Source organism: Eurosta solidaginis, chromosome 2 (genome assembly GCF_040869045.1).
Source record: "Eurosta solidaginis isolate ZX-2024a chromosome 2, ASM4086904v1, whole genome shotgun sequence".
NCBI lineage: Eukaryota > Metazoa > Arthropoda > Insecta > Diptera > Tephritidae > Eurosta > Eurosta solidaginis.
In genome coordinates, this window is record NC_090320.1 from 72,269,944 (window position 1) to 72,294,569 (window position 24,626).

Genomic DNA, 24,626 nt, shown 5'->3' on the forward strand with positions numbered 1-24,626 from the left:
TATGCAATAAAATAAACGGCTATCTCCCTGATCTCTCCAGTTTTTTCGCCTCGCGAAACCTGGCATTGTCACCGACTAAATCTTCCGCGACCTTATTTACAACATGGAAGCCCCAAATGTCGACCATATTGAACATCCACGTCGATGGCACTACGCTACCGACTGTCCTACACCCCAAAATCTTGGGTGTGACGTTTGATCAGGATCTACATTTTGGTGCGCACGCAACCGCAATTGTTCCAAGAATTCAGAGCCGTAATAAAATCCTCAAATCCCTTGCTGGCAGTACCTGGGGAAAAGATAAAGAAACGCTCTTGACCACATTCAAAGCAATTAGCCAGCCGATTACGTGCTACGCGTCACCCATATGGTCGCCAAGCCTAAAAACCACCCACTGGAAGAAACTACAGGCCTGCCAAAATACTGCTCTCAGAATCGCCACGGGCTGTCTTCTTATGTCCCCAGAACACCATCTGCATAATGAGGCGAGAATACTCCCCATCAGGGGGAGAAATGAGATGCTGACCAAACAGTTTCTGTTGAATACCCAGAAACCTGGGCATCCCAACAGACATCTGATTGACGAACCAGCACCGCCTAGGGGCCTAAGGAGTCATCTCCGTAAGCATTTTGAGGAAATACGGCACCTGAGAACCCAGCCGTATGAAGCGGAAAAACACAAGCAGGTCCTTGGTGAACTCCATAGACAGGCGTCGGACCTTTATGTCGGGAATTGCCCGGTGAATCCAGTACTTGAAGAAAAATATCCAGAACTCGCAGAAGAGGAACGCATACTCCCCAGGGAAACGCGTGTCACTCTTGCTCAACTTCGTTCTGGATACTGTAACAGGTTAAACTCTTACCTATCCAGAATCAACCCCGACATACAAAATGTATGCCCTGCTTGCAATGTGTCCCCACATGACACCAACCATCTCTTTAATTGTAATGTGGAACCAACGCCTCTAACACCCCTTTCCTTATGGTCCACCCCTGTTGAAACGGCAAGTTTCCTTGGACTCCCGTTAGAGGATATTGATGACAATTTGTGATCGGTCGCGGCTATTTAGGTGGGGCGAGCATTGCTACAACAACAACAACAAGCTGTCGTTGATTTTCACGAAGTAGCCATTGTGCTATCGCTTATCGTATACATATATAGCCGCTTACAAGCCAACCTAATAAAACCGCACTGCGTTTTTTTAGTGCACGCAAACAACCGGCGTTTTTGCCCTAACTCAAATAAGCATGCGTTGCGACAATGTAAAGCATGTGTGCAAACGTCAAATCTAAATGTCACGCAGAACAAAAATTGGAAATCGAGTTAGGTTTTCACGCACCAAATTCAATTTGAGTTGCTCTCATACAAGTTTTATGTGCATGAGACATTTTTGACAGAAAATGACTTGCGTGCGTTTATATTAGGTTGGCTTGTTAGCAGGTGCTGAGCTCACTCCCACCTCGGATCATAAAGTTAAAGTTAAAGTGAATGTTAAAGTTAAAGCGAAAGTTAAAGTTAAAAATAAAGTTAAAGTTAAAGTGAAAGTTAAAGTTAAAGTTAAGGTTAAAGTTAAAGTTAAAATTAAAGTTCAAGTTAAAGTTAAAGTCAAAGTTAAAGTTAAAGTTAAGGTTAAAGTTAAAGTTAAAGTTAAAGTTAAAGTTAAAGTTAAAGTTAAAGTTAAAGTTAAAGTTAAAGTTAAAGTTATAGTTAAAGTTAAAGTGAATGTTAAAGTTAAAGTGAAAGTTAAAGTTAAAAAAAAGTTAAAGTTAAAGTGAAAGTTAAATATTAACTTCTCATTTATTCAATAAAAGTAAAAATTTGTTTTCTTATCGGCCACCACGCTTAAAAAGGTTAACTTGAATTAATATCAAAGAAAACAAAATGTTGCATAAATATTATAATTGCATAAGTTGATAATATGCAATAGCTTTACCGCGGCAGTCCCCGAGTGCCACACGTACTTTGGAACAGTTAGAAAGAGTTAAATTTCGCAATTAATTTCTTATAACTGGCAGTGATGCGTATCCGTTGATACCAACTTTCGACCATATCCGACCAATTTTCGACATGACAATAAATGGCCTAAACAGTCGTAAACGAGTAGAAAATATAGTAACGCGCCGGACGCCGCAGAGTGGACTGGATTTGGCTTTCAGTGGACTTAGGGAAATAAAAAAAAATGTTAGTTAATAACACAAAAACTTTGATGGGGATCGATTTTAAGTCTCATTACATGACGTTTTTATATATGAGTATTTTTTCATAAAGTCTTAAACAAAAAAGTTATAGCAAATAAAAAAATGTATGTATGGGAAAATCACATTTTCACCGTTAACTCATTTTCCTTACATTTCTTCAAAACTTGATTAATTTATTTATATAATTAGGGTTATATACTATGCAATGTACGCGGTTTCATGGTTCGAAAAGATTCGCGTTTTTTTGTTTTTTGATTTTTTTTTTTTTATTTTAGTATTGCGAATCACTTTTTAATTTTGGGTAGAATTTAAAAACAAAAAAATTATTTTTTTAATGTTAGTATTGCGAATCACTTTTTAATTCTGAGTAATATTTAAAAAAAAATATTTGATAATTCATATTGTAATGAATTTACTGCAATTCCCCTTATTTGCAATCTTCTGCCAACTTTCGTATCGCTAAATTGTTGAATAAATAACTCCAATATTGAATAATGGAAAAATGGCCTTTATTAAAGTACTTCACAATAACACTTATACTTTGCAACGAATAGCTTGCTTAGTAACCAAAGTGATTGATAGCTCAAATGAAACTGACTTTCAAAATAATACTGCTATTGCTCGCTAGATATCGTCTTAATCGAAAATGCTTGACAACTCAAATCAAACTGAATTTCAGCGCCGCTACATCTGTCTCTTAATCGAAACTGCTTGACAACTCAAATCAAACTGAATTTCAGCGCCTCTACATCCGTCGCCTTTTATACTCTTTGATTTTAACATTCGCTTCTTCTAGGCGCTTCCAGAATCTACTACTCCATTAGCTCTCACACATCTCAGCTGTAACTACAATTGCACAATTTTATAGTTTTTCTCATTGCATACTTATAGGAGTATCTCAGATATATGCATGTGTTTGTGCATTGACTCGCCCCTGATCGTATACGTACATGGTACATATGTGTAGACGCTATTATTTATTCGTTTATGTAGATACATAATGATTGAATTATTGATGTGAATGTTTGTAGTTTACAGTCTCTCGCGCACACATAGGCGTATAAGTAAATGCATCTGTGTGTGACATCTCTCGGCTGCCTTATATATGTGTATACATGATTTGATTATTGACGTAAATATCGCTTAGCATGGCCTTAGCATCGCCTTAGTGATGGTATAGCTTAGTGATGCTAATATCCGTGACAATATTATACATTTAATCTTTTTATATTGAAGTTATATATATTTAACAATCCAAAAAGTTTCAAATCAAAAATTTAGCTATTCCAGCTTGTTCGATAATTTTTTTTTGTTTATATGATGCTTACTATTCCAGCTTGTTCGCTAGTACCAAAAGAGTAATTAAAAGCAAAAATTATTCGATCGATCAATAGTCCATGAAATCTCCAAATATATATATAGGTATGTATATGACCAAAAAAAAAAAAAAAAAATTTTTATTATTTTAAGTAAATGTTGCGTTTCATATGTAGTAGTTATATTCGTACACAATTAAAATTGAGAAACTAAAATATTTAGTTTTCTGCATCATAGTCGAGGTTTTGCAGTAGGAGTAGTAGAGAGTTTACTTCTTCGGATATTTCCTCATGCTTACCAGGTTATTTCGATCTCCTCGATGAAATAAATGGGTCAGAAGTAACTAACAAATTATTTAAAATGTCCTCATTTGTGGCATTGCGGCATTGCGGATATTCTCTAAAATCTTCAGTTCTGGATTCAGCGACTTCTTCGGACAAATTTCCAATAGGAATGGAACAAATATGCTCTATTATTGAAGCTCCATGTACTAAAATTTTATGAACACTTTAAGGCATGTAATACCATTCATATAGTTCGACGTAAACTGGAATGGTTTCTCGTACATGTTGAACTTTTGTACATCTGGGTGTCCACCACATGAAAGTGTCCCTAATATTGTAGAAAATCTTTGAATGAGATTTTCACTAACACCAGTAATAGAGGCGGTAGTTTTAATGTCAGCGAAAAATCGTCTAGCGGTATTTCCATCATTCCAGTCTGGTTTCTGAAAGATTCTGTACTGCTCTCCGCTTTTCTTCCAATTTAGATTTATTATCTCCTTTCGCTATCCATGATTTAAATTCTAATTGGTAATATATATGAAGAATACACTCCATAAACTGAATTCTCGCATGCAGAGTTGACATCCCATGTTTGTAAATGTCAGTATCAACGTCTATGTTAAAAATTAAAGTGAGCTCATTCATCTCTTTTGGGGTAGCCTTACATATATCACATAGTTGCGTGGATGTATCACACAAAATTGATGTAGCTTTTCCATCAATCATGTTTAGTACTAATGAGTGACTGACTTTAACTTTTTCACATATTGTTTCCGTTAAATTGTCGATTTCGAACTGAATCGCACTCATTTCTTGAGTAATAGTACATTTGTTTTCTTGCACAAATTCGAAAAAATTTCGTCGAGTTTTCGCGAATTTTGCACACATTTTTTAAATAAAAAAGCTTGTGGGTTAGACCTTAATACATATTTTTATTGAGAAATAGTAAAAATTATTTTAGTGAAGCCAAAATTGCTGGACATTGGAAAAAATACCTAGATGTACACATATGCTCGTTAGGGTATGTCGATATGAAATCCGGTTACGAAAAATGTCATAACTTTTTTAAATTAGGTTTTACGAAAAAATGTTATATAACAATAAATTATGGAAAAAGATCACAGAATACGAAAATGTACATTTAAAGTCCCAAGTCCCAACTTTTCAATTTCGGTCCACTGTGCGCCGCCGCCGCGCCGATATTTTTGACGAAATCGGCGGCGGCGGCGGCTTTTATCGGCGGCGTATATCTCTAATACACATACATAAATACAAGTGTATTTCATTTATAAGAAATACGAACTTACATATTAGTAAAAAAAAAAGAGTTTTACTTGGTACACATATGTTAGGCATAACAAATTAAAAAAATAAATAAATAAATAATAGGCACTTATGTATATATTTAATCAGTATTAGGTTTTTCTACCGTACAATACTAATTAATTACATGTGTAACACAATAAATTGAGCTTAATTTTTTTTAGAGATATACATAAAATTTTGGGTCTAGTCGAGTATACAGAAAACGCACACTAAAAGTTTCTAAAAGACCCTCACATTCTGGTGTTGGGGTCCAAATCTCATCGTTTGGATCACATTGTAACGATTTTTATGGAATTCCTGACTATTTTGCACTTCTGCTATCATTCGAATCGCTGAACTGTCGAACAAATAACTCAAATATTCAGTATAGCAATATCTCCTTTATTTACAATTCCTCTGTAGTAGTAGTACTTTACAATTACAATACCTACTGGCGTACTTCACTAAAAGCGTGTTAAAATCAAAATGATTGATTATTCCTCAGCTAGCGCTGCTCTTATACTCTCGGATACCCCGTTCACCCATTTCTACTAAGGTCTAGACTTTTCGCGACCAGCTGCTTATTTATTTCTTCTGATCTTCACGTTTTGTCTTCTAGTTATAGTACGTACGTATAGTTATGTACGTGTGAGTAATAAATTCTGCTCTTAGCTGCTGCCTACATATATGTATGTGAAATATTCTCTTTATTGACATATACCTGGAACTAAATTGCTACACCTCATATGAATAAAAGTTTTAAAAACAAAAATCGCTTAGTTTTAGAGTTTTCTCTACTCTGTAACAGTGCGAGTTCTGATAACGTTCCCACAAATTGAATAAAATTTAGAAGTGTTTTGAGAACATACATTATTTATAAGTGATAGTGATAAACTGGGAACTGAGATAATTCTCAGCTGTCTATCAGGAAAGTTTTCGGATTATTGCGGACTCTTTCTCAAATATTTCTGTCAATAAAACTAAGAGGTGTACATCCTTAAAAACACAAAAAAGTACTATTTTTAACTATATGAAAAATCTGTTTGTCGTATAAAGAGATATCAAGTTATATGCCAATACATGCCTCCGTCTATGAAAAGTGGCTTTTTGTCACCTAACTCCAGATTTGGAGGGTGTATTCGAAATTCTTAGGGTACAACTTTTCTATATGCAACTAGACTTACAACTGGAAGTATGTGTCACAAGGAATACATCTCCATTTTCAGGGTGCAATTACTCCTAAGATTTAATCAAAATTACAATTAAGAAATATTTTACATAGAAATACAATTCAATAATAAATTAGAGATAAATAATTTGTTTCTTATATTCATATTCATATGCTTATACGATCATTGAACCACATCGATATCATCCTCATTATCGCTCAATTCGCCGCAAGATGGATCATCACTAGAATATCCATCCAAGGCGTGATTTTCGTGAAAGAGTTTCTGACTGTTACTGTCCTTCTTGGAATTTGACGCTGTACCCGTCACAGTTGGACAACCACTGGTAGCCAAGGACATTTGTTTCTCTTGCCCACTTTTCAGATTCTCACGCGTGTGACGCCATTTCATACGACGATTCTGGAACCAAACCTTCACCTGAATATTAGTTTAGAAGAAGCATGAATAAAAACCAAAAAACAAGTAAAGATATTAATGTCTTCGGCTGAGCCGATGGATTTTTAGCTTTCATGAACTTGTAAACGAAATATGAAAACATTGGTAGAAGTTGGTACATTTTTTATTAAGGAAACAGAGAGAAAAATTAGTTAAAACTGCTTACAATTTAACTCAATTTTCGAATTTTTTTCTTACAAATAAAATTTAATTACCTTTTAAAAATAAGCCCAGGATTCAAGTCTCGGACAAAGCAACACTAAAATGCGAGCATACATCAAGTTTTTGGTGTATAAACAGCTTTGCTCACGGTATGGGGGAATCCTGATTGTAAGCGTGAGGTGTAGGTTGTAGGGTTTTTAAGAGGTATTCTATATCGGGGATATATGTTCAATGTAAATGGAGCCATAGCGTGGTGTATTGTATTGTACTGTATGGAGACTGGAGAATGTGTAAGTGTAGGCGTAGTGTGCTTTTGGTTTACTGTATGAAGAATTACAGAATGTGTAAGCGTAGTCGCTATACTGTAGCTTAATGTGGGAATAAGGTACGTGGTATAGTTGATATGAGCGACTCAAATACGAAGCATGTGGTTACGTATTCAGGTCTGAGTTGAAATTTGTTTCTTTTTGTAACATTTTTGTACATTATTTGGTTAGATTTATATGAAGTAATAAAAGGAAAACAAAGAAAAAATAAAAGAAACTCAATCAAACTAAAGTAAAATTAAATAAAATTAAAAAAAAATATAAATAAAAAAAACAAAATATGAAAATTTGTTAGAATAAATAAAACAAAATAAAATAATTTTTTTTATCACCCTATTGATAAAGGAATCCTGTTTCGAGTTCAATCTCAAGGCCTAAACAATAATTTTAATGATAATTTTTGTTTTTTAATTTTTGTATAATTGAAAAATTATTATTTAATTTGGAAAATAGATAGCAATTTCAGATATAGCTCGACAGATAGATCCATTACGGAGATTGCTAAGCCTTCCTCGTCAGTACGCTTAAGGTCCGCTGCGCTAATCATTTAGCTACACAGCGGTGGTTTGTTTGACTGATAAATTGCTACTTCTATTCCTCCTTACCAACTTGGTTTTACCAGCTTTGCGCCATCTGATGCAAATCACTGAAAATGTTTCATAATAAATGTCAAAACAGTAATTGACATTAAACAAAAATCCAACATTAACCCCACAAACTCATACATAGTTTAAATTAACTCTGAATTAAAAAAATAACTTTCTGTTCTGCAAGTGGGCTTAAGCTAGCTCAGCTAACATAAAAATATTAGTTTTCTAGACGTACATCTATTTACACATCGCACTTCGCGAGAGTTTTTCCAAAGGCGGAAACCCCTCGGCAGTTGCTTGGAAAAAACTCCGAGTGTATTTCTGTCATGAGCAGCTTCTCAGTGAAAATTGATAGGCGTTGCATCTGTCATTCTGTAGATCAGCATGTAGGTTTCCATCTGGAAAATATCAAAAGGAGCACGATACAAATTGGAAGAGAAGTACGTCCTTGACCTTCTTAGAGGTAAATGGAGAAAGACTTGATCTATCCTGGTACTGTCAATTGCTTTTTCTTCTTGTCACTTGAATTTTTCGACAAAGAACCAATGTTCTAATACCCTTTCTTGTTCTTGAAAGATAAAAAAAAATGGATGAAGTCAACTAAAGATGACTAACCTGAGCATCGGTGAGATTCAAGCGTGCCGCCAGCTTTCGACGATCTGGCTTGGTAATGTATTTTTGTTGCTGAAATTGTATTTCGAGTCCTTTTCGTTGCAAATTACTGAACACGGCTCTCGACCATGAACGCTTCCGCTTACCGCTGCCATTATTGGCAGCACCACTAGTTCCGTTACTATTGTTGTTACTTATATTTATACAAGTATTATTGCCACTGTTTGCTGCTGGTAATTGCATTTGCGTTGCGGTATTACTGCATAGAACACTTGGTGAGGTGTTAGAATTTTGGGCAATGTGAGAATGAAGAGGCCGATGGTGATTGATCAGGTTGGTTGTGCTCATTGAAATCTCCAGAAGATGTTGCGCATGCGTTTTTAAAGCAGGAAAACGTGTAGAGAACGGAGGTGTTGCAATGAAGCTTTGTGTATTGTGGAAAGATTTAAAGCCAAAATTAACGGTTGTACCGTTACCGCTCATATTGCTCAATAATCCTTGAGGAGCAGTAAATATTTGTGAATGGGATGCACCGGATTTTTGGTGTTGTTGAAAACGCAGAAGAGCTGTAGTTGTCAAGGCGGGATACGCTGGATGTTGAGGAACTGTAATTAAGAACAGAGTTAGTTCTCATTATTAAACGTGAATTTTAAGTATTTTGAAACATATTTTTCAATTTGTGCATATAGCATTTCATGGGTGGACCAGAGAGAAGTTTTGGCGGACTATACAACAAAAAACCCCATTTTTTCGGTGGGCTCTATCAACTTGGTCTAAGGTAGAGTTTGGAGATTTTCTTTTGATAGACGATTTTAGTCAATCGAAAAAGAAATTGGCATTGCTTATGCATTCATCGGTCCACCCGTCAGCCTGCCCGTCCGGGGAGTCATAGTCACATGCTTTTCATACTCAGCGTACTTTGCACACAGAGTATATTCACTTTCATTGGATAACGGCAGGTTGTACAGGTATAAAGGAATCGAGATAGATATAGACTTCCATATATCAAAATCATCAGCGCCGAAAAAAAAATTTGATTGAGCCATGTCCGTCCGTCCGTCTGTCCGTTAACACGATAACTTGAGTAAATATTGAGATATCTTCGCCAAATTTGTTAAACGAACTTATCTGGAACCAAAATAGATTGGTATTGAAAAGCGAAATCGGATGATAACCACGCCCACTTTTATATAAAAGATTTTAAAAGGGTCGTAGACAAAAATAATAAGATATAACTTAGCAAAAATTAGTTTTGAATCAATGATATTTCGCTTATCAAGTTTTATTGTAAGAGGAAATGGGGAAACATTTTTTTTTTAACGGGCGGTGCCACGTGTTATGTAGAAAAGTAATTTATCTGAAATGAAATGTACAATTGAAGCACACGCTGAGTATATAATGTTCGGTTACACCCGAACTTAGACACCTTTACTTTTTTGCTACAACATTCATTCCAAGAAATGTATTGTGATGAAATTTAACATAACGCTTCTTCTGAACCTAGGGTAATCCTGGAATGTGTTTGTACGATATGGGTTTCAAATTAAAGGTATTAATGAGGGTTTTAAAAGGGAGTGGCCCTTAGTTGTATATGTGAAGGCGTTTTCGAGATATCAGACAAAATGTGGATCAGGGTGTCCCAGAACATCATCTGTCGGGTACCGCTAATTTATTTATATATGTCATACCACGAACAGTATTCCAAGGGCTTTTGATTTCGTCCTTCAAAACTTTTTCATTTTCTTCTACTGAATATGGTAGGTGTCCACCCATTTTACAAAGTTTTTTCTAAAGTTATATTTTGCGTCAATAAACCAATCCAACTACCATGTTTCGTCTCTTTTTTCATATTTGTTACAGAATTATGGTATTTTTTCAATTTTTGTAATTTTCGATATCGAAAAAGTGGGCGTGGTCATATTCGGATTTCGGCTATTTTTATAGCAAGATAAAGTGAGTTCAGATAAGTACGTGAACTAAATTTAGTAAAGATATATTGATTTTTGCTCAAGTTATCGTGTTAATGGCCGAGCGGAAGGACAGACGGCCGACTGTGTATAAAAACTGGGCGTGGCTTCAACCGATTTCGCCCATTTTAACAGAAATCGGTTATCGTCATAGAAGTAATCCACCTACCAAATTTGACAAGGATTGGTAAATTTTTGTTCGACTTATGGCCTTAAGTGTTCTAGACGAATTAAATGAAAAAGGGCGGAGCTATGCCGATTTTGAAATTGTCTTTTATTTTTGCATTTTGTTGCAACATATCATTACTGGAGTTGAATGTTGACATAATTTATTTATATACTGTAAAGATATTAAATTTTTTGTTAAAATTTTACTTTAAAAAATTTTTTTTTTTAAGTGAGCGTGTTCGTTATCCGATTTTGCTAATTTTTATTCAGCGCACATATAGTAATAGGAATAACGGGCCTGCCAAATTTCATCATAATATCTTCAACGACTGCGAAATTAAAGCTTGCAAAACTTTTAAATTACCTTCTTTTAAAAGTGGGCGGTGCCACGCCTATTGTTCAAAATTTTGCTAGTTTTCTATTTTGCGTCATAAGGTCAACGCACCTACCAAGTTGCATCACTTTATCCGTCTTTGGTAATGAATTATCGCACTTTTTCTGTTTTTCGAAATTTTCGATATCGAAAAAGTGGGCGTGTTTGCAGTCCGATTTCGTTCGATCTGAGATGAGCTCCCAGGAACCTACATAGCAAATTTCATCAAGATACCTCAAAATTTACTCATTATCATGTTTACGACGGACAGACGGACGGACGGACATGGCTAAATGAATTTCTTTTTTCGCCCAGATCATTTTGATATATAGAAGTCTATATCTATCTCGATTAGTTTATGCCGTTACGGATTACCGTTATGCGAACAAAGTTAATATACTCTGTGAGCTCTGCTCAGTGTGTATAATAAAATATAATTTTGTGATCATTCAAAGGGCTAATCCCTTGTGTGCCCGGTAGTGTGCACTTGTAGTAAATTTGGAAAAAAGTCAAATGATAAAAATGGTGCAGAAAAGCCAGGGCCCGAGGGTTTTAGTAGCTTCCTAATTATCTATTCAAGTCGATTAAGTGCATAAAATTGTTTCAACTAGGTCTCAGGCCCTTTTGGATTGGATGATTTCCCGATACCTTCCGTTGACAATGAGGAGAGACGGAGAAAAGTCATAAGCGCGAGCAGACAAACGCGCTACACGCGATGCGTCAAGCTCGGAGAGAAAAATAAGCAGAAAATCATCGAGGTACGGCATAGAACGTCTATCAGAGAAGGAGAGTGGAAAATAGTACGGATCAGAGGTAATAAGAGAGCCCTCCCACAGTACCATGCAGCATTGAATATTGTCTAGCGCTTGGGAGCTACTGGTCGATGCAAAAAACCTGGAGAGTAGGCGCTTGGCATGGGCCCAAGAGGTGGTAAAACCTTCCGTACGCAACCAGTATGAGGAGAAAGCTTCACACGACAGAACGAAACAAACACGTTTGGCTATCGAAGCGGCATTAAAACAACGTTGTCCGCACTGTAATCCCGAACTTTAGGCGCTTTAATGAGGATGAGAAGAAAAAGAAAAGATAAATAGTCAAAGTGGCAAAATTAAATTGGCCACATTTTTACCTGTAGTTTAAACTCGCACTGGAAAAACTGGTATTAAAATTAAATTCGTTTTTTAAATAAAAACTTTAGTAGCACACCTCGAAAAGTAAAACAATTAACAAACAAGTATTTTTTTCTTAAACATCAACTTTGTTATAAGCAGTTGTATGATGGCTACAAATGTAAACTTCCGGCAGCCTACGTAAGTTTTATCACCCGGGCACATGAAGTTAACATTCGATTCGATGATTTATCTTTCAAATAAAATAATTAAAAAAAAACATATTTAAGTTAAACGGTTTTATTGAAAACAATACTTACATGAAATAATAATAATACTAAAAGCTAGAAAATAATTAGGTAGATCCTAGGTACTAGTAATCATACTCTTCATCAATCTGGGGCGTTGATCAGACAATTAAACAAAAGCGTTGGGCGCGTGAAATTTCTAAAAATGTGAGGCGTAGCATAACCGGATTAAGGTTCAGTTGCTCTTATATATGACTATCAATAGAAATTTGACGCGTCCAACGTTTTTATTTAATTGTCTGATCAACGCCTTAGATTGATGAAGAGTGTGATGACTAGTACCTAGGACCTACCTCATTCTTTTCTAGATTTTTGTATTATTATTACTTCTTGCAAGTCTTGTTTTCAATAAAACAGTTTAACTTAAATATTTTTTTTAAATTATTTTATTTTCAAGCTTTTAGTCTTTATTTAAGTGCCTATTATTTCTCATTCTATTTAGTTCATTTAGTGACTCATTATTACAAGGACTCTTTCCTGACAATTTGTTACAATCTAAGTCCTCAACACATAATCCTTCCAAAGACTCTACTCGACTCTGCGCCACGTATGCCTGTCCCCCTCCAACTCCAAAATATTTTGATGTCACTTCTACCAGACTGTATGTAATATGTGTTCGAAATATGAGTCAAATCGGACATCATAGGCCGCTTTTTATTCTTGTATGTATTATGTGTTCCAAATATGAGCCAAATCGGTCCACAAATACGATTTTTGTGAATATCTCGATCCTTGCGCTACCTAGCGGCGATTTTTTTGATAGGTCGCTTTCTATTCTTGCATGTATTATGTGTTCCAAATATGAGCCAAATCGAACCCCAAATATGAGTTTTTTGAATATCTCGATCCTTGCGCCACCTAGCGGCGATTTTTTTCATAGGTCGCTTTCTATTCTGGTATGTAAGTATTATGTGTTTGAAATTACAGAAGGGTTGGAGCCTGGCAGTAGATACGTATTGTAACGAATTTTAGGAAATTCTTGATAATTATGCACCTTCTGTTGCACGGCCTGTCATACAATGTCAAATGCTTTTGCCGTTCGGGTTAGGGGGTCAGAATATTCCCGCGGTAGGTATACCTGTCGTAAGAGGCGACTAAAAAACCAGATTCAAGGGGCTGTGTAGCGCAACCCTTCAGGTTGCCAGCGCAATATATAGCTTCTCCAAACTCAATTGTCAACCTCACCTATCCGCGGTGAATCCTGTTTCACTAACAGACGAGGCTCTGGCGACCCCAAGCTCCTCATGGAACTTGGGGGTGGGGAGGGAGGGGATGGCCTGAAGTTTTAATGTGGCCACATTAATTGTTCCCGAGATGGTCGGGCTAGCACCTTAATGGTGCTGTGGTACCGAAGCGTGCCGGATCTGTATCCGGCAAAGGACCATTACATCGATAACACTCCCCAGAGCCTTCGGGGAGCAACCTTATCGCTACAACAACAACAACTGCCAGGCTCCTTTAAGGAAAATCATAAAAATATTGAATTTAAGAAAAGTTATTCCACATTACGCACGTAATAAAACTAATTTAACAATTGCGTTGATAATTTAATTTAATTAATCACCTTGGTGCGGTAATCAATCGAAGGTAATAAATTAAAGATGTTAATGGTTTCTTTTCATCTGCGAGAACTTTACAAGTTATATACAGTGGACCCTCGGTTAATGAACGCCCCGCATAACGAACATTTCGCATAACGAATACATTTTTTTGGGAAAAAAGTTTCGCTTTACGAACGAAGTCTCGCATAACAACCTAAACAGGGGAAACCCCGAATTCACATTATTGGGCTGTCTGCGTTTAGCTTTTGCTTCATAGTTCAGAATTTTGTTTTATTTTAGTGCAGAATTGTTCGTAAAATTAACAAGACGTGTTGAAACATACAAATTTTTTATTTTTAATTTTGCTTTTATAAAAATTGCAAAATAACTAACATAAAATGCCCTCAAAAAAAAATTCGGAAAAGGAGCAAAATACAAGGACCAAAATAACTATTGAAATGAAACTCAAGATCATTCAAAAACATAAAGGAGGTTTGGGTGTGGCTGATTTAGGACGTGCGTTCAACTTGTCGAAATCAACGATTTCTACTATCCTCAAGAATCAGGACAAGCTTGAGGTGCTAAACGCTTCAAAGGGAGTATCAAGAGTTTCTTCGCAACGACCACAAATTCTCGATGATGTTGAAAGATTGCTTTTGATATGGATTAACGAAAAGCAAATGCAAGCTGACACAATTTCGCAGAATATAATTTGTGAGAAGGCTAAAACGATATTCACTACTCTGATTGAAAAGTCGCCAGGAACATCAACAGCAAGAAGGGAAGACTTCAAAGCAAGTAAGGGGTGGTTCGAGAATTTCAAAAAACGTACTGGTATTCATAGCGTTATAAGGCATGGTGAAGCTCAGACGCTAAGGCTGCCGAGAGTTATGTAGGCGAATTCAAGAAGCTTGTGGATACTGAGGGTTACTTGCCCCAGCAGGTGTTTAATTGCGACGAAACGGGTCTTTTTTGGAAAAAGATGCCCAAGCGAACTTACATAACAGTAGAGGAGAAAGCAATGCCCGGCCATAAGCCAATGAAAGACCGCCTTACTCTGCTTTTTTGTTCCAATGCAAGTGGCGACTTGAAAATAAAGCCGCTACTTGTCTATCATTCAGAGAATCCACGTGCCTTCAAAAAGCATAATGTTGACAAGAGTAAGCTAAATGTCATGTGGAAGTCGAACAGTAAAGCTTGGGTGACACGTGTTCTTTTTACTGAGTGGATCAATAATGTTTTTGGCCCCTCTGTGCTGAAATATTTGATTGAGATGGATTTGCCTCTTCGTGTCCTGCTTATTATGGATAACGCTCCTTCACATCCACCAAGTTTACAAGATGAACTCATTGAAGAGTTTAAATTCATCAAAATTCACTTTTTGCCACCTAATACAACCCCATTGCTTCAGCCCATGGATCAGCAAGTGATTTCTAACTTCAAGAAGCTTTACACAAAAGAACTTTTCCAGCATTGCTTTGACGTGACTGAAAAAACAAATCTTACTCTAAAAGAGTTTTGGAAAGATCACTTCCACATTGTTGCCTGTCTCAAAATTATTGATAAGGCATGGAAAGGCGTTACTAAGAGAACACTCGAATCTTCCTGGAAAAATCTTTGGCCCGACCGCTTTGCCGAATGCACATTTGAAGGACTCGACGCAGTATCTACGGATCCAATAACCAACGAAATAATATTTTCGGCTGACCGTATTGGGCTAGAGGTGGATGGAAATGACATCGCTGAACTTGTGGCAGAGCACAGTGAAGATCTGACTACCGACGAGCTTATAGAATTGCAATGTGATTTACAACAAGATGTTAAGAAGCAAACTTTATCAGACGAGGAGATAACCGAAGAACAGCAACCGTCTAGTGCAATCAGAGAAATGCTCAAAGCATGGGAGTTTGTGACATCATACGTTAAAAAGCATCACCCCAGTCAGACAGCGGCAGTACGTGCAACAGAATTATTCAACGATAATGCTGTGTCCCATTTTGAACAAATTTTGAAGGGACGTCAGAAACAAACGACTCTAGACAGTTTTTTGCTTAATGTAGATTAATAATGCTAGGTACTAGGTTTCTTTCAATAAAAATTCAAATTGAAACATATAAGACTGTATTTTTTTTCGACCTGGAACGCATTATTTTAGTTTACATTGATTCTTATAGGAATAATGGTTTTGCTTAACGAACGTTTTGCATAACGAGCAAGATGCTAGAACCAATTGTGTACGTTAACCGAGGGTCCACTGTATGTGCTTACATATGCGTTAAGCGAATTTTGTGGTCGCTTGGAAAAATAAACAAACTTCAAAGAGTAAAATAAAGATCAGAACGATTGCGTTAAATCGAAATTTAAATGAAATAAAATAAATTATATACATACGTATATGTGTCTCTCTTACGCATACTCTTGAATATACATACATATGTACATACTATATCACATTCGTAATGAATTCCTCTAAAGGTATTTAAATCACAGCAAAGTATTATCGATCAATTTGAGTTGGTAATTAATTGTTCCGACACAAATCTGCAGACAATTGGAACAAATAAACAAACAAAATATTCGAATTAACCAATACTCAACATCATCATCATCAACATCATCATCATCAACATCATTCACCTGCACTTGGTGAGTGAGCGAGAGTAAAATACAAATAAAATCAGCTAAATATGCACAGATCGCGAACTCTGATAGATGAGGCGCCGGTTGGTGGTAAATTTGATAAGATCTGCCTGTGCTTTGGAATAGCGGCTGCCACACATCAGCGCCACATAAGCAAATCAAATAGCATTATATCATCATCAAAGCAATAACAACAAAATCAACAGAACCATATGGTAAAGAGCATTATTTTAGGAAATCAGGGTGATTAAGATCGGCGTAGCAAGATTCAAGGAGCAAACTTTATAACTTAGTAACGAACTGCCAGGAGTTAGCACCCATTTAATGCAAATTTATGGATTTTAAGATTTTTCGGCTTATAGATTCACTTGAAGCAAATGTATTGATATAATACCAAATAACTTACCGCCATATTCTTTAACTTGGCAGATCCATGGTATAAGAAATAAGGTAATTCCATTGTCAGTTGCCTGTCGCCATATTAACTACCTGACAATTGAACAGATTATGAGGTTTCTCAACTAAAATAAATCTTCCATTATTTTATTGGTTGGAAAAATTATTGCAAATTTAGTGGGCGCTTAAAAAATCGGGAATCTTGCTGAAAAAACTGGGCAGGGCATATATGTATGCTGCTAGTAGAGGACATTTCTTCATCGAGAACCTCCGAAGCATTAGAACCCTATTTCGATGAAACAACTGAGTCTCAAAGAAGCAGATTCTTACAAAAATGTCGAATGCTCTGTGGGAAACTGGTTAGACTGCTAGGACCCGCGAAACTCAGCTAACCAAGATGAGTTATATTTACTGACATCTTTCCTCACAGTATTTGAGAACTACTAGCACAGTCAACGTCCAGATAGTAGGCATATATGCCCTGGGTCAACTGCGAACCTGACAGAGTACAGCTAAAAGCGCCAAAAATTTTAAAAATATCCGCGACTACGCGTTCCTGGAAGGCATCGGACGCTTCACTTTAGCTTGGAAGTAGTGTCACGAGGTGGCTTTTTCTTTGCAGACCGTAGCCTTCAGCTTTGACGTCTTGAAACCCCTTACGATCAAACGGCTGACCAGTGTCAATTCTGCAAAAATTGCACTGAGACATGTTTAATAATAATTTTCATTATTAGATATATTAGCTGCGTTTTTTTTTTTTACACTATAGACGTTTACGCTTAAACTTTATATGGGCTGCTAAGCGTCAAACTTTAAATACACCTCTGAAATTGCTGCGCATAACATTTGTACTACTAAATTTCAATACGCATTATACTCAGATGTAACTGAAATATGTGTCTATGTTTCACCTCTAAAAATGGTGTGTATCCACTATTCATGGCAACCGATGCTGCAATATGTTATACATTATGGCCACCAGGGGTTTGTTTCCCCGATTTTAGGTACATCCTGTTCTGTAGCAAGTTATTTAACCACTGTCGCTAGATGGATCTCCTAAGCATTATCTTAGCGAGGATAAGCGTTTTTTTACAGGCAAACGTAAACGTATACGCTTGTAAAAAAACACGGCTACTATTATTTACGCATACAACATGATCAGTAATATTAATCGCAGTTCCACCATCGCCAACTCCAAATGGATGGACTTTTTCCATGCTAGAAACCAATCTGCCGTCAGTGAAATGTTTATTCGTAAATCCATTGCAAATCGGGTGGCTGAATTTTTGGTAGTAAAAATGTAATCGTTTTTTATTAAAATTAAAATATGTTCAAATTTCACAGGATCTACCCTCAGAATTTGACCGTACAATTGGTGTCAAACGTGGAAGAATTTCTTAACTCCAATGCACGTGAAGGTGGAACCAATGCGGCGGTGCTAGTAAATTCTATCAGCGCATCATCGCCATCGTCATCGGTAAATGTTACTAACAGCTGAATTCAGTAAGCCATCTCTAGTCACTATCAGAGACTATTTGGTGTGAAAATAAGTGCTGAGGCAATTTGCTATTCTGTAAGCTGTCTCGCGTGTCCCGTTTCACAAAAGTAGTCACTAAATTATGAGCTGGGCTGGGGCAGATCACAAATATGAAAATTTCAGTCAAAGTAAGAAATTTATTTGCCAAAAACGCTTTAAACATTTTTGTTTCATTTCTAAAAATTTAAATTAACAAAGTTTTCACCTTTGTTTGCTGATCTGAAAGCAGCATGAGGCACGCTGTTCGAAAAAGTTACATCTGGTCAACGGTATTTGCTCGACAGAGGCGTCTTCCTCCCGATTAGATTGATGCCACTAAAAAGGAGTTAGAGTATATAATGGAGGCAGGCATATGTCGTCCGACGAGTATCAACTGGTCTAGGCCGTTGCACTTAGTTAAGAAAACTGAGACATGGAGACCATGCTTGGACTATCGTGCAGACACTGCCCGACAGGTTCTGACTGATTTTACTGCGTACTTGCGAACAAAGAGTTAAAGGTGATTTAAAATTTGTGAAAAGGTGACCTAAAGAGTTAAGCGACCCCTACGTTACGAAACCCCTCTTCACAACACTGGTTAGACCGATATTAGAATATGGCTCAATAGTCTGAAATCCGCGTTTTCAAGTCTCTACTGACTGGCTCGAATCAATACAAACCAGTTTTCACTATTTGCCTGAAGGAATTTTAAATGGCACTCTTTATTTAATCTTCCACCTTAGACTAATCATTTAAAACTTATCAATCTTCTAACTCTTCCTAGTCGAAGGGAAATGTTTAGCTAAATATTTATGACAAAAATACTGAATGGATCGGTTTCAAGCCCATTTCTTCTGAACGAAGTGAACTTTAGTGTTCCCTGCCGAACTACGAGACGCTACAAACCTCTTTTAAAACAATGTAAATGAATTTCGAACTTAACGATCCTTTCCGGTGTTTGTGCCAAGATTATACCTCTCACTCAAACAAATTTGATATGTCGGACTCTCTTTTTCAATGAAAAAGACTGTCCTTTTCTCTCTTAATCGTTAATGCTGTATATATTTTTTTTTTTCTATTTTTTTCTATTATATTTTGTTTTACAAATTATTTTGGGAAAACTTAATTGTTTTTCTTGCAGAATTTACTATGACAGATAATAGCAGCTTAATTTTTTAGCGGATTGTGCTTGCTTCATAGGAGCAAGTGCATACAAGGCAGGTGGTACACTTTAACAGGATTGAGTGCAAAAATGCAAGAATATGCTCCATTCAAGGGCGTCTTTTTTTTGTTGATAAGAATTCAATATTAATTACTTAGCTGCTAATGGTTTTTTAAAATACCAGAAATTCCAAGACAATAATAAATTATCAATTTGACCAACTGAGCACTGAGGTCGCACAGTACGGCGCAATGGCGCTTAAATATTTTGGGAGAGCCGTACTGACATTTTTTACATATATGAATGTACATATGCACATATATACAAATATAATAGAGATGTGGTGGATATAAGTATGGAAGCAGTGGCGTGCTCTTTATACAAATCGAAAAGTCCGGCTCGCTTAGTGTAGTATATATATTAGCTTTGATTGGATAACGGTTGGTTGCACAGCTATAAAGGAATCGAGATAGCTATAGACTTCCATATATCAAAATCATCAATATCGAAAAAAAATTTGATTGACACGGGTTCGTCCATCCGTCCGTCCGCTAACACGATAACTTGAGTAAATATTGAGATATCTCCACCAAATTTGGTACACGAGCTTATATGGACCCAGAATAGATTGGTATTGAAAATGAGCGATACGGATGTAACGACGCCCACTTTTTATATATGTATATAATATTTTGGAAAACAAAAAAAAACCTGATTATTTGGTAAATAATACACCTAGAATGTTGAAATTTGACATGTGGACTGATATTGACACTCTTGATAAAAATTAAAAAAAAAAAATTTTAATGGGGGTGGCACCGCCCACTTGTGATAAAATCAATTTTACAAATATTATTAATCATAAAACAAAAATCGTTAAACCTCTCCTAACAAAATTCAGCAGAGAGGTTGCCTATTCTAAAAGGAATGCTTTGAAGAAAAATTAACGAAATCGGTTAAGGACCACGCCCACTTTTATTAAAGATATTTAAAAGGGTCGTAGACGAATAAATAAGCCATATCTTTGAAAAAAGAGCTTTATATCAATGGTATTTCATTTCCCAAGTGGATTTATAATAATAAATAGGAAAAAACTTCAAATTAAAAAAATGGGCGAGGCACCGCCCCTTTTATGACTAAGCAATTTTCTATGCTTCTATGTTCCATTTTGGGAACCAGCATCAACACTGGCAACAACATCAGCTCTGAAATACAGCGAAGAATCACTCTTACCAATAAATGCTACTTTGGACTAGGTAGGCAATTAAAAGTAAAGTCCTCTCTCGGTAAACGAAAATCATACTCTACAAGTCACTTATCGTACCCGTCCTGCTTTATGGGGCAGAAGCATGGACCATAACAACAGCAGATGAAGGGGCTCTGGAAGTGTTCGAGAGAAAAGTTCTTCGAAAGATTTATGGACTTCTATGCGTTGGCGATGGCGAGTACCGAAGAAGATTTAACAATGAGCTGTACGAGCTCTACGCAGACATCCACATAGTCCAGCGAATTAAAACGCAGCGGCTGCGCTGGCTAGGCCATGTTATGCCAATGAAAGATGACGCTCCGGCCAAGAAAGTGTTTCTATCGGAACCCGCCTATGGAAGCAGAGGTAGATGGCGGCCGCCACTCCGTTGGAAGGACCAGGTGGAAAACGATTTAATCTCCCTTAGTGTGACCAATTGGCGCCGGTTGGCAGAGAGAAGGAACGACTGGCGCGCCTTGTTGGACGGCCATAACCGTTTAAACGGTTAAACGCCAATTAAGTAAGTAAGTCATTTTCTATGCTTCAGGAGCCAACCTCGAAGAAAAATTAACGGATCGTAATAAAATTGGGTACAAAAATTTTCCCTATAGCAGGAAATATTTCTAGAAAAAAAGGACGAGATTGGTTAAAGATCACGCCCACTTTTATATAAAAGATTTTCAAAAGGGTCGTAGACGAAAATAATAAGCTATAACTTAGCAAAAAATAGTTTTGAATCAATGATATTTCACTTATTAAGTTTTATTGTGAGAGGAAATGGGGACACATTTTTTTTTTAAACGGGTGGTGCCACGTGTTATGTAGAAAAGTAATTTATCTGAAATGAAATGTACAATTGAAGCTCACGCTGAGTATATAATGTTCGGTTACACCCGAACTTAGACACCTTTACTTGTTATACTCAGCGTGCTTTGTACTTAGAGTATATTAACTTTCATTGGATAACGGTTGGTTGCACAGGTGTAAAGGAATCGAGATAGATATGGACTTCCATATATCAAAATCATCAGTATCGTAAAAAAATTTGATTGACCCATGTCCGTCCGTCCGTCCGTCTGTCCGTTAACACGATAACTTGAGTAAATTTTGAGGTATCTTGATGAAATTTGGTACGTAAGTTCCTGGGCACTCATCTCAGATCGCTGTTTAAAATGAACGAAATCGGACTACAACCACGCCCACTTTTTCGATATCAAAAATTTCGAAAAACCGAAAAAGTGTGATAATTCATTACCAAAGACGGATAAAGCGATGAAATTTGGTAGGTGGGTTCACCTTATGACGCAAAATAGAAAATTAGTAAAATTTTGGACAATGGGCGTGGCACTGCCCACTTTAAAGAGAGATATCATGATGAAATTTGGCAGGATCGTTACAACTCTTACTATATGTGAGCTAAATATGTATATTCAATTAGCAAAATCGGATGACGAACACGCCCCCTTTTTAAAAAATTTTTTTTTATAAATTTTAGCAAAAATTTTTATATCTTTACAGTATGTAAGTAAATTATGTCAACATTCAACTCCAGTAATGATATGGTTCAACAAAATACAAAAATAAAAGAAAATTTCAAAATGGGCGTGGCTCCGCCCTTTTTCATTTAATTTGTCTAGAATACTTTTAATGCCATAAGTCGAACAAAAATTTACCAATCCCTGAGAAATTTGGTAGGGGCAGAGATTCTATGACGATAACTGTTTTCTGTGAAAATGGGTGAAATCGGTTGAAGCCACGTCCAGTTTGTACACACTGTCCTTCCATTCGGCCGTTAACACGAATACTTGAGCAAAATTCGATATATCTTTACTAAACTCAGTTCACGTACTTATCTGAACTCACTTTATTTTGGTATAAAAAATGGCCGACATCCGACTATAACCACGCCCACTTTTTCGATAATGAAAATTACGAAAAATGAAAAAAATGCTATTATACTATACCAAATATGAAAAAAGGATGAAACATTGTAATTGGATTGGTTTAAAAAAAAAATATGACTTTAGAAAAAACTTTGTAAAATGGGTGTGCACCTACCATATTAAGTAGAAGAAAATGAAAAAGTTTTGCAGGGCGATATCAAAAGCCCTTGGAATCTTGGCAGGAATACTGTTCGTGGTATTACATATATAAATAAATTAGCGGTACCCGACAGATGATGTTCTGTGTTACCCTGATCCACAATTTTTTCGGTATCTCGAAAACGCCTTTACATATACAACTAAGGGCCACTCCCTTTTAAAACACTCATTAATACCTTTAATTTGATACCCATATCGTACAAAAACATTCCAGAGTCACCCCTGGTCCACCTTTATGGCGATATCCCGAAATGGCGTCCACCTATAGAACTAAGGCCCACTTCCTTTTAAAATACTCATTAACACCTTTCATTTGACACCCGTATCGTACAAACACATTCCAGAGTCACCCCTGGTTCACCTTTATGGCTATATCTCGAAAAGGCGTCCACATATAGAACTAAGGCACAATCCCTTTTAAACGCATTCTAGAGTCACCCCTGGTCCACCTTTATGGCGATATCCCAAAATGGCGTCCACATATAGAACTAAGACCCACTTCCTTTTAAAATACCCATATCGTACAACGCATTCTAGAGTCACCCCTGGTTCACCTTTATGGCGATATCTCGAAAAGGCGTCCACCTATAGAACTAAGGCCCACCCCCTTTTAAAATACTCATTAACACCTTTCATTTGATACCCATATCGTACAAGCGCATTCTGGAGTCGCCCCTGGTCCACTTTTATGGCGATATCACGAAATGGCGTCCACCTATAGAACTATGGCCCACTCCCTTTTAAAATACTCTTTAATACCTTCCATTTGATACCCATGTCATACAAACACATTCCAGGGTTACCCTAGGTTAATTTTCCTGCATGTTGATTTTCCCTTATTTTGTCTCCAAAGCTCTAAGCTGAGTATGTAATGTTCGATTACACCCAAACTTAGCCTTCCTTACTTGTTTTTAACTAGATTGTGTGTTACTTGTTTTTCGTTCGTTTACACACACCAGTCCTCGTATTAGGAGGGAGGGCGTCAAAAAATTGAGGAAAAATACACAAAAATTACAATAAAATAAAGTCGTGTCATAAAGATATAAAACTCCATCCAACAAAACTACATTGGAATGAAAAAGTTCGACGAAATTAAAATTAAAAATTGCTTTAAAAATGTTTGCGTACATTAAGCAAAAAGCAGTTCCAGCTAAGCAACAACTTACATATATGCATTTTCATCGAACAAGTAAGGATGTCTAACTTCGGGCGAAACCTAATATTATATACCCAACGTGAGCTCCCACTTTCTTCTTAAGCTACAGCTCAATGGTGAAATGTTACCCACACTTTATATAAAATAATTCCGCTTTTTTGTTTGCATTGAACATTTTTGTAATTTGTAATAAATTTTTGTTTTATTTTTGCAATATATATCCTACTAACTTTTTAGGTTGCAGCCTTTACTTATGTTTGATGAAAGGTTACCCGCATTTTGTTTGCCTTGCATATTTTATTTTATTTTAATAATCTTGCTTCTTGCTAGCTTCCATTATTCCTTTTCTTGCTCCACACTAATTTTTAAAATCCCTTTTATGCCTTCGTTGTTTTTTTTTTTGGTTTACGTCAATTTTCAAAGGCTCTAACTCACATGAGCACTTGTTTAAAATACTGAATTTCTATATATGGGGTATTCCATCCCATTTCGACCAATTTTGAACCCGACCCCTATAGAATT

The 24,626-nt window shown here is 36.4% G+C and overlaps 2 protein-coding genes across 2 annotated transcripts in view; one reads left to right on the forward strand and one right to left on the reverse strand.

The window, feature by feature from the left end:
* Positions 1-5,162: 5,162 nt before the first annotated feature.
* H2.0 (Homeodomain protein 2.0) overlaps positions 5,163-24,626 on the reverse strand; it is a 220,551-nt gene continuing 201,087 nt past the window's right edge. The window contains exons 2-3 of the mRNA XM_067765702.1: positions 8,424-9,025; positions 5,163-6,712 (exon numbers count right to left, since the gene is read on the reverse strand). Coding sequence (XP_067621803.1) covers positions 6,458-6,712; positions 8,424-9,025 — 857 coding nt within the window. The 3' untranslated portion in view covers positions 5,163-6,457. The remainder of the gene's footprint in view (positions 6,713-8,423; positions 9,026-24,626) is intronic.
* LOC137239070 (transcription factor Adf-1-like) overlaps positions 18,463-24,626 on the forward strand; it is a 33,408-nt gene continuing 27,244 nt past the window's right edge. Inside the window, exon 1 of the mRNA XM_067763986.1 lies at positions 18,463-18,587. Within this exon, the coding sequence (XP_067620087.1) occupies positions 18,570-18,587 (18 nt within the window). The 5' untranslated portion in view covers positions 18,463-18,569. The remainder of the gene's footprint in view (positions 18,588-24,626) is intronic.